General features: G+C 38.0%; 1 protein-coding gene across 2 annotated transcripts in view; it reads left to right on the top strand.

Annotated features, from left to right (window-relative positions):
• The window catches only part of zfyve9a (zinc finger, FYVE domain containing 9a), a 36,783-nt gene that overhangs the window by 1,547 nt on the left and 24,108 nt on the right, over positions 1 to 11,128 (top strand). For both annotated transcript variants that reach the window (XM_023410897.2, XM_023410895.2), the window contains exons 2-3: positions 8,193 to 8,296; positions 10,004 to 10,111. In XM_023410897.2, the coding sequence (XP_023266665.1) occupies positions 10,042 to 10,111 (70 nt within the window). In that variant the 5' untranslated portion in view covers positions 8,193 to 8,296; positions 10,004 to 10,041. The remainder of the gene's footprint in view (positions 1 to 8,192; positions 8,297 to 10,003; positions 10,112 to 11,128) is intronic.

Below are 11,128 nucleotides of genomic sequence, written 5' to 3'. Positions count from 1 at the left end.
CCCCAAAAAAAAAAAAAAAAAAAGAATCTGTTTAACATTCACATTACCAGAAAAGTTTTTGCTTTGTAACACCCATTATTATCTTGTCTGGTCCTGTTTGGCACCTCTCCAGTCTGGGCTGGCTGATTATCGATGATCCATGAAAGATTTTTACCTATACCAAGAGAAGATGATATCCATCCATCTTCAAGTGGTACTGAAACCCCGGGGGGTTGATTGAGTAGACTGATCCCACAGGCTTCCATGCAAAGACAAGCTCTCATGTGTGCAGAAACTCCCCAGATGTAGGTTACTGTATGCTTTCAGAAAGTATTACAAGTCTCTCCCTGATGGCAGCCTGGCGGTCTGTCTCTTTTTATGTCTTCTGGTGGTTAAATGTAGATCAAAACATAAAGGAGAAAGGAAGCTCATAATAGCTTTTGACACTTGCTGTGAAGCAGAGCATCTCTTTGTAAGAGGACAGCTACTCTCTTCTTTACCTTTCCTTCTTCAAACCTCAATGGATTTACCTCTCCAACCTCTCCTGTCAAAGAAATTATCTTTTCAGAAATTCTGAGGAAGTGTGACCTTTTGGAGGATACAAACCTGTGGCATGTTTTTCTTTTATATGTGTTTCTTTCACATCTTTTATCTCTCACAGATCTTGGGAACTGCAATAAAAAAAAAAAAAACTTACTACAGGAGGGAGGAGAACTCCCGGTGCACTCCCAGTCAGGGCGTTCAACGTTACATAAAGATGTGTCACTCAGTCATGCGATCATGTTGTTAAAAAGTGATGTCAGTCCATTCTTAAAGAGAGGAAGTGATCATTTGAGGTTTCCTGTGCTCACCCTGTGCAGACGGCGTCTGGAGCATGGCCGTGTTATGTATGGATCTAAAACCACAGTTTTCTCAGGATGTGAGCTTGCAGCCATGGGAAGTTTGTGGCACCAGGAAAAAAGGAACAGTCCAGAAACTTGGTGCAGAGCCTTTAGTTCTTGAAGAACTATTTATAAGTTTACAGCCATAATCACTTTCACAAAGAGGTTTTCACTAAGTAACAAATCCTCAGTCATCTAGAAAATGTCAGAAAGCAGTCTCAAGTGCCCAAGGCGACATGTTCAAGTTCTGTGTTTTATTCAACCCAGAGTCAAAGAATAAAGAAAACATGGCATTAACAGTTTCTCAGTGCCCATAGTGATGTCTTCAGTTTGTGTGTTTTTTCCAATCCACCACCCATAAGCTCAAGGTTTTTAAATGAAGTGCCTCATATGACAAAGAACAGCATGGAATCCTTACATTTGAGTAGTTTACACCAGAGAATAATTGGCCTTTTTGCTTGAAAAACAACTGAAATAATTAGTTGTTAATCAAAATAGTTGCTGATAGATGTACTTTCAATCGACTAATCAATTAATCAACTGGTAGTAAACTGAGTATATTAGTTTTGGACCACAGCTTCAATGAAGAAATCAGAAGTTATTTGGCATTAAAATATGATTGAAATGATAAACTGATTATGAAAAATAGCTGCTGATTCATTTTTTTGTTGACAGACATTTCAATTCATCAGCAAATTGCTCCAGTTCTATTTGAATGTAAAGTTGATTAGGTGATCAGAACATTAATCTGCAACTATTTTAATAATCAATTAATCATTTTGTAATTTCTCAAGCAAAAATGCCAAAAGTTGTCCAGTTTCAGCTTCTCAAATTTGATGATTTGCTTATATTCTTTGTCATATTTGAGAATAAATTGAATGTCCTACAAAAAATGACATCACAGTGGGCTTGGAGAAATTATAAATGGCATTTCATTCTTTTTTTAACATTTTATAGACTAAATAAATAATCGATTATTTCGATCATTTTTTTGCTGCTCTATTTCAATGTACCATTGTCAAAAATGTCTACCTGTAAGCAGATGTGTATTACAATGCACTAAGAAAAATAACTTATTGCTACCTCCTTTCATATACCACTGGCTGAAGACAGTATGTATAAAACTTTAATGAAACAATTCTTAGAAGAAGAACCACAGGACTTTCAATAAAGACACTAAAGTCCTCAGTAAAGTGTAAGAATCACTCTCAAGTGCAGACTTAAATAACACAAATGAAAGTGTTGTAAAATAATGAGTATGGTGATGTCAAATACCCTCCTTCTGCAAATCAGCCAATAACAGGCCTCCAAATATGCGTCAGGGCTTCATCACACCATTCATCATGATTTAATGCACAGCTTGTCATGATTAATCCTTCTCATCACTCACTGTAACATTTATGCTTCAATATATTAAAGCGCACAACAAATAAGCTTATGATAAGAACCAAGTAACCATGAAACTAATAACCAACCTATGTTGGCAACATTAGACATGTTATCTGAGAGATTGAAGCCTGAATATGTTAGGTTAGATCTTCAGTTGCAACTGAACTGATCAACTGAGGAATTTGTTGCAAAATTATGTTGTTTAGTGAACATGAAGGTTATTTCCTGACCTTGCGATCAGTATGCGACCACATCGTTTGAACTTGTTTACAATTGAAAGTCACATATATGCAGTTTGTATAAACAAAAGGACGGTAACTATGTAAACTAACTAATAACGATTTTCACTTTCATTATCAGGTCATCTATTAATTGTTTTCGATTAGTGGAATTTTCGTTGGTCTATAAACTGTCAGGAAATCTTGAAAATGGACCATCACAGTTTCCCAGAATGTCATTACATGACTTGTCTAAACAAACTGTTCAAAACCCAAAGAAATTCAGTTTCATTTAAAATGAAGAAAAGCAGCAAATCCTCATATTTGAGAAGCTACATCACAAATGTTTTGGACTTTTTATTTAATCGATTATTGAAATTGTTGCCCATTCTTTTTCTGGTGATTGACGAATCATTTTACTTCTTGAATACATCTTTAATTGTTTCTCCAGAACAGAGAATGCACAGATGTTTCTCAAAATGAAACATCTTTCTTCAAAGGCAGGATCAATGCCACAGCACTTTCATCATTTTATATATTGAGACCAAGCTTTGTTTTCCATTATAATAACTTTTGCAAATTTTATAATTTGCATAAATATGGTTTACATTAGGAATGTATATTAGCAAGAAACATTTCAGGATTTGATTGTATTTACATAGCTGCAATGATTAGTTTTTAAAATCAGTTAAACTCAGTTAATCATAAGCTTCACAAATGTGAGATTTTGTAGCTTTGTCATCTATCACAGTTAACTAACTGTTTTTCAGATAAAACAAGACATTTGAAGATGTCACATTGGACTCTGGGAAGTTGTGATTGTCATTTTTCACTATTGACATTTAATAGACCAAACAATTAATTGAGTAATTAAACGATAAGTAAAATATTCATGAATTGCAGCCCTAATTCTCTACTCTATGTCGGCTTGTTTGTTGTGGTTTATATCATCATATATTTCCAAAACATCTTGTGTTGTCGGTGAGTGTGTGGTTTCTGTCTCCATCTGTGTAATGCAGACATCAGCTGGTGACGCCTAACTGGGTACCTCGTGAGCTCTCTTAAATACTTCAGGAGCTGAGGCCAGGACTGAGCACTTAGCAACATTTATGCAAGACATTTATAATTTGAAGACGAAATCCGATGTCATTCTCAAAATTTAGATGTACTTAAAACCAATGTTTTACTATTAAATAGCTTCATACATATTAAGACAGTTTTTTTGTTGTTTTTTTATGACAAGTTTTGACTTGTCATAGCAAAACAAAAACACAGGTAGTCTCTAGGCAGCATAGACACTACCAGAATCCTGGAAATGCTGCACTTTAGGCCTGCAACTAATTGATTAATTTCATCAATGATTGATCTCCTGATTGTTTTCGATTAATTGATTAATCATTTTTTCTGTAAAATGCCAGACGTCTTCAAATGTTCTGTTTTGTCCAACCAATAGTCTAAAACTGAAAGAGAAGAGTTAAGCATCATGTGTGAAAAATCCCCAACATCTGAGAACTTGGAACCAGGAAATTTTTGGTATTTTTGCCCAAAAGTTACTCAAGACAGTTATTCAATTATCAAAATAGTTGCAGATTCATTTTCTGTCATTCGACTAATTGACTGTCCGCTGATTGTTGCAGCTCCTGTGCACTTAAATGCTGTTTGCCCTTATTAAGCATATTATAGCTCTCATTTTCTTGCTGCGATACATTAAAATGTATATTGTGAAAAAGGATCTCCTGCCAAAACCTGGAAGATCTGCACCATCATCATGCAGGAAGTGGACCTCAGGAAATAATGATAAGAAATCAAAGGAAACAAGAAACCAGAAAAACTATTCTTGAAGGAAAACATCCTAAAACAGAGGAATCTTACTCAGCTAAACCAGATGCTAAATTTAGTGAATGTATGTGTATTACATAACCAAAAGATGAATGTCAAACGACACTAATAACTGTGAGGAATTTCCAGCTGATTGGTGGGGAAGTGAATGCAGCTCCCCTCACAGGAAACAACAACAGGAAACAGTCTTGTTCTGACAGCGAGGACTTAACGAACTGCTTCAGCATTCTAGTATGTCCGAGCTTCCACACTGTTTATGTGCTTGTCTTATTTAATTATGCTGCCATGCCAGGATGTCCAGTCAGGCATGGTTTATTGTGTTAGTAGTCTGTTAGGCCATTTCATTATTAGCATGTCTGGCTTACACTGGAGGCTGGAGCAGGACTGTCGGTGAATGGGGGTTCAACTTCAATTTGCTTGATTTTAAAAATAGAATAGAGTCTCTGCTCTTGTTTTCAGTCATGTGTCATTCAGCGTTATGTTTTATACTCGATGTTTTACCCTGTAGATATATGCTTTTGTTGAAAATGTGGGAGGTCACATTTCATCTGTCTGTCCGTCTGTGGTGTTGATCTAATAAAACTTCCACAAACAATATTAGGTTATAGGTGAAATAATTTGTGAATTAATTGATAGAAAAGACAGAAAAGATACTTGATTAACTGTTCAACTGATTTATCAAGTAAAAACACTACACAGTCTCTGGTTGCAGCTTCTTTAAAAGGTCTTTTATAGCATATTAAAATGATTATCTTTGGACAAAATGAGCAATTTGAAGATGTCCCCTTGACTTACGCTATTTTGCGACATTTTTTGGCCATTAACTGTCAAATGAAGGAGGAGTTTTAAGGTGGTAGAACCAGTTGATAAATTTGGATAAGAGAATAATTGCCAGTTGTGTCGGATGCAACTTATAAGGAGAAGTGTATCTTTGTTTTTGGGGGACTGCACGGTCATGATTTTCTTGTTTTACTACATGTAGTTGCTTGCCCTTCCGGTAGTATTAGATTAGTCATTAGTAGATGAGTTGAAGGTCACATTGTTGGGAGCAGCATGTTTGTACGTTGTGTAGCTGAAGGTACTATTTTCTTTCAGTCGTATGAGCTCTGACTGACACTCTCTCTCATGCACATATGTCTCCTTTAAAGCATCTTCCTAAGTTTACATGTCTAAAAATACAACTCCTTCACGCACTTTGACTAAAGATGCATTATTCAGCGCCTCTGCAGAGTAATTAAATCTTAATCAGGGACGGGCTCCTGTCGTCATGGAGGCGTGCGTGTGTGTGTGTGTGTGTTTGTTCACATGTATTTGTGTGTGTGTTCATGGTTGCACTGTCCCGCAGTTCACTGGAGCTTGGCAGACTTGTATGGTGTGAGATGATTTCTTTTTTCTTTCAGTATAAGGGGAAACCTCTCTGCTGATGTAAAAGGTGTAGACGTCGGACATGGTTAAACTTAGATGTTGCTCTCATTCAGTGGTCAGGTCAGGTGACCTGAAGGTTATTTGTTTTAAGCAAACTGGATCTCATCTTGCACTGTTAGTTTCCGTTTTTTTCCTGTCAATCTTAAAAATGCTGGTTGTTCTCATGCTCTGTCCTGCTGAAGCAGTTTCAGTGGGATTTCAGTGACTCATGTGTCATCACACCAACAACACTGGTCTTGAGCTTGGCGTTGGTCAATAATTTAGTTTTTAATTTAGGGTAAAATAGGGTTTTCATTTTCTCAGAGTACTTATAGTACAGTTAATAAAACCAAAATGCTTACAGTGAGCACCACCCATGAACTGCAAAATCGAAAGTTCTCAGTTTGAGTCTGGCTGGGACCTGCATGTCTTTTCCTGTATCTCTCTCCCCTTGTTTTCTTTCCCCTTGTTTTGTCTGTCGGGTTACCTGACTAGATACATTTGCCTCAAATTAGGTTTCTTTGAAGATTGTGATTGCAATGGTTAGCACCTGATTCTTGTGTTGGAGATTCCCACATGCATGCTAAGCTTTCATTAACTGGTATGAATGTCACAGTTTATATATATATATATATATATATATATATATATATTAGCAAGTAAAATGAAGCTCACTCCCATATTGACTGAGCAGTGACGTCACCTGGTGTGTTTTGTTCCTCAACTGAATCATCATACTCCATCTGGACTGTGCTTGCCTAAAGGGTTGTAGTGTGTTCTAATTACAGCACTGTTTATTTGTTTCATTCACTAGTGGATTAATAATTTTGTGGATTTTCTTAATTTAAAGAAGCCCTTTTTTCTAGTCTTTGAAATTGTCATTTGTGTTTGGCTGTGATAGCAGCATTCTTCCTCAGCCTCGTTCCTGCTGTGGCTGAAATGGTTCGACCCCACGATACACACTACACATGTAGCCTCCTGTCCTGTGCCTTCACTGTTTTTGTGCTGACATCGTGCCCATGCTTGCATCTTAAACTAAGCGGAAAATGTGTTGACTCTGCTCCTTTCTCCGAAGCCTCTGCTCTGCGGAATATTTGGTCTCTGGTGTAATCCCTAGTCGCTCTTGTCCTTATGAGAGTGACCCTGAAGTTCAGCCTGGCTGTTACTCATTTGCAGCCCTACACGCACATACAGACGCACACGCACACCCCCGCCTCCATGCCCTACCACGTCACACATACCCCCCCCATGCCCCACCACATCACATCCTCTCTCCAAGGTCTCCTCATCAGCAAGGACAGACGAGGCAGGTTTACTGTGCAGTGATTCAGGCTTCAGCCGTTTTCCATTCATGACTCTGATTGCCTTGTCGAGCTTGGATGGCTAATGGCTCACTATGTATGATAATGTGCAATACACTCACAGCGGAGTACATGGTAAGCTAGATGGTATACTGTCTATCAATTGAAGCAGGGTGTTGTTCATGAACTGTCCTAGAGTGATCTAAGATTTTGTTCTGATTCATCATCAGTGTGATGGGTGGAGACTTTACTTGTTACTACTAAGTGTCTGATGTGATTCTATTTAAACATAACTGTGTGTCATATTCTTGACATTGGGCTGCAGCTTATTTTTATCCTTGGTCATCAAATGTTTTGGCTACAAAATATCAGAAACGGGTGGGAAAAAAAGTCAGTCAGTCTAAAACTGATGAAGAAAAAGCAGCAAATACTCATGTTTGTGAAGCTGGAGTATTTTTGCTTGACAAAATGGCTAAAACAATTAATGATAGTGCTGCAAGTAACAATTCTTTTCATTATTGATTCATCTTCAAATAATTTTCTTGGTTAAACGATCGTTTGGTCGATTAAATGTTAGATAACTGTGGACAATGTCTGTCACAAGTTGACGTCTTCAAATGTCATGTCTTGTCAGACCAACAGTCCAAAACCCAAAGATATTCAGTTTATTATCACAGGAGACTAAGAAAACCAGATAATATTCACATCTGAAAAGTTGGAGCCTGTGAATTTTTTTCCTGCTTGGAAAAATTGCTCAAGTGATTGATTAAAAATAGTAGATATTTCACTGTTTCACTACTACTATTGAGCTCTACTTGAAAATACCAAGATTGTACAATGTTTTCTTTAATTTGTAGTTTAATTGTGAGGTTTTGTAGACAATACTTTTATTTAAGAAAATACCTGTCTCAACCTAAACCAAAGTGGGACTTAGAATAAAGAAGCATCCTTCATAATTTAAACCCTATTTACAGATACTTTTCACCCACAAGAAGTGAAATATTCAGCCCAGAATAAGCGCTCAGCTGGCTTTACTTTTTACTGTAAGCATGTGGGGAATGCACTGTTTGTTGCTGTGGTGGTACTCGGTGTATCACCTCGCAGTGTAACTAGCAGCAAGCTTTGCTGCACAGGTTGAGAAGCAGCTCTTAAATGAATGGTGTTTCCCCTCTCTGCCTAAGGTGTGGGCGCTGGGCGCTTGCCAGACTGGGTGAAGTGATAGCTGAGAGGGAAACCTGCCGAGAAAAAACACCGCCTGGGACTGCTGAGGAGGACCTCTGTGCAGGTGAGGACTCACAGAGGAGCATTATTTCATGGCTAAATGTTTATACAGGGTTTTCGGCTGAGTCAGGAACTTATAGAAAAGAATGTAGACCATTTCCAGTCGGGTACACTGAGTGAACACTGAGTATAACCTACGTACATGGAAATATTTGCATTATGTTAGCCTTATGATATCATTCAAATTAACCTCCTAAGGAGATTGTAACAGAACAAGTTTCAGTAGCGAGATCTACTAAAAAAACAGGAAGAGCAGGCTGGATCTTAATGTTTACAAAATCGTGTCATTTCTTTTTCTTTTTTTTTTTTTTGATTTAAATGAAATGAGAACCTGCCATGATAAAGCTTGACAAAAGCAATCACAGTACTGTGAAATATTGGCTAAACTTCAGCTGCTTAGTTATGCACCATCACTAGTGGGTGTGTCATATAGAGCTGAAACAATTACTTAATCGACAGAAAATTAATCTGGAACTATTTTGATAATCAATTTATTGTTTCAAAAAAAGAAACATTCTCTGGTGTCGTCTTCTGAAATATGTGGATTTTGGACTGTTGGTCAGACAAAGCAAGTAAATCAAAGATCTTGAGCATGAGCATTTTATGCTAATTGCTTAATTGAAAATCAATAGTGAAAATAATCATTAGTTGCAGCCCTAGTGTCATCTTTTAAATATTATTGCAACAGTTCTTGGAATAACAGAATTTCTGTTTGGCTTAAAGAGAATGAAAAAAAACTTTCCTTAGAGGAGCTTTTTAAACGTTTGTGTCCTGGCTGTCTCCTTGTGACAGAATCCCAGATCAGTTAATTCTGGAGTTGTTCCAATACTTGTATCGGAAATGCCTCTGATAGTGCCTAAAATACGTAATCGGGTATCGGCAAGTACGCAAGTCTATGCACCGATCACATACCACGTAATTTATTTATAAACTTTGTAGTTGCACACTCAACAGCAGTTTTCCTGGAAATCAATTCTTGCTGCTCTAAAACAGTAGCTTACACAGGAAGTTGTGCTGTGCAGCCACTGGCAACTACTGTTTTAGAGTGGCGAAGAATTGATTTCTGGTAAATAGTGTAACATTAACCATTAGCAATATGTCAGCAATTTGGAAACATGTTACACTGGAAATTCCCACTAGTAAAAAGGCAACGTGTGCAGTATGCAAGGCTTTAATTTCAAGGGGTGGCACTAGTGTAAGGACAACCAGTGTAGGATTTATTTTATTATGATCGACAGTCAAATTAGCCGCTATCCATGCCACACAACATATTACATACAGGGTTAGTAGTATACAGCAATTTCTTTTTTTAATACAGTGGTGTCAGATCAGTACTCTGTATCAACAGATACACAAGTTCAGATATCAGAATCGGTATTGTGAAGGACCAAATGGTATCAGGACATCTTTAGTTTAATTCAGCCAAGAACCTTTCTTAATCAAAAAGACTTTTTGACCACACCTGTACTTCCCTTTTATTATCCTTGTGACCCAAGAATGATCATAAAAGAGAGGACCGCTTAGAAGGGAAATGAGAAGTAAGAGTGAAAGAGAGTTAGAGGGGATATTTCTGCTTAAACAAATCATATTAAAGTGAGTAGAGGACAAAGATATGAAAAAGGAGATATGATTCAGGCCGTTGGAGACATCTGCATACAGTATGGAAATGTGAAAGGATTTGGTATTGAGGACACGCGCTTCCTGCTTCTAGGTTCACACGGCCGTCGGCAGGGTGGAGCTTCCTGACCCATGGAGAATTATTTCCAGGCCGAGGCCTTCAACCTGGACAAGGTGCTGGACGAATTCGAGCAGAACGAAGGTGAGCTAGTGCGTTCTCTTTAATGAATGTGGAGATGAGACGGGGACAGACAGTGAGTCATTGTGCTTGAGAAAAGACGGATGAGACAAGGTCTAGCCATGGGATTGAAGTTTCAGAAGAGCTGTGGTTAGGATGACATTATGTAACCCATGAGTAAAGCATCAAGGTGTCAGATCAGCAACAATCAACGACCGCCCAATGAGTTTGAGTAACATTTACAGGTGGTAATTGAGGGTGTGCAGAGTGGGAATAGGACTAATTGGATTTTCCATTTCCCTTGGGTTTGTCTGTGTAATTGGTGCAGGGCAAGAGCGTTGTCGTTTTTCACACTTAATGCTCACAATAAGTAAAGAAATTATATTAGGGCCTTTTTTGGAACTGTGGTCCCACAGAGTTTTTTTAAGGTAATTGTAAAGTAAACACTGCATTACTGAGCTGTGTATCTGCAGACTCCCAGCTCTGCAGTATAAACGATCAGATTATTATAGAAGAAAGACTGTTTTTTTTCCTGGATTTATCATGGACGACCCCAGAAAAATGCCTGTCCTGCTGAAACACACACACAGAATGTATTTTGATAATACTGTGAGCTCAGTTTGTATTTTGGCAGAGTGATTATCTGTGTACTTTGCCAGAGATCCAGCTTGGCAGATTTTGTGTGTGTGTGTGTGTGTGTGTGTGTGTGTGTGTGTGTGTGTGTGCGTGCGTGTGTGTGTTTTAACTGAGTACAGCACATACTAAAACAGCTTAGCATGAATTCCAGGGAGCAGAGTGCTATATAGTAGATGCCACTGCTGTGTGAGAAAGTTGTTTTGAATAAATGTTATAAGAATTTCCGCTCATATTACACAGCATTCATGTGTCAGCCTGACTGATGGCTCCCAGGGGTGACCGAGCCATTTGGCCCACTTTCTCAGAATTTCCCAGTCCATCCATGCACTAATTTCCCACTCCATGCCAACCTCATTTCTCAATTTGTCCCCTGATATATTCTGCCATTTTTAGCTCTTCTGATCA

Source organism: Seriola lalandi, unplaced genomic scaffold (assembly GCF_002814215.2).
Source record: "Seriola lalandi dorsalis isolate HSWRI2012SDOR001 ecotype SW California unplaced genomic scaffold, Sedor1 jcf7180002054441, whole genome shotgun sequence".
Classification (NCBI taxonomy): Eukaryota; Metazoa; Chordata; class Actinopteri; order Carangiformes; family Carangidae; genus Seriola; species Seriola lalandi.
Note: the sequence above shows the minus strand (reverse complement) of the source record. Positions and strands in the feature narration are given on the sequence as shown.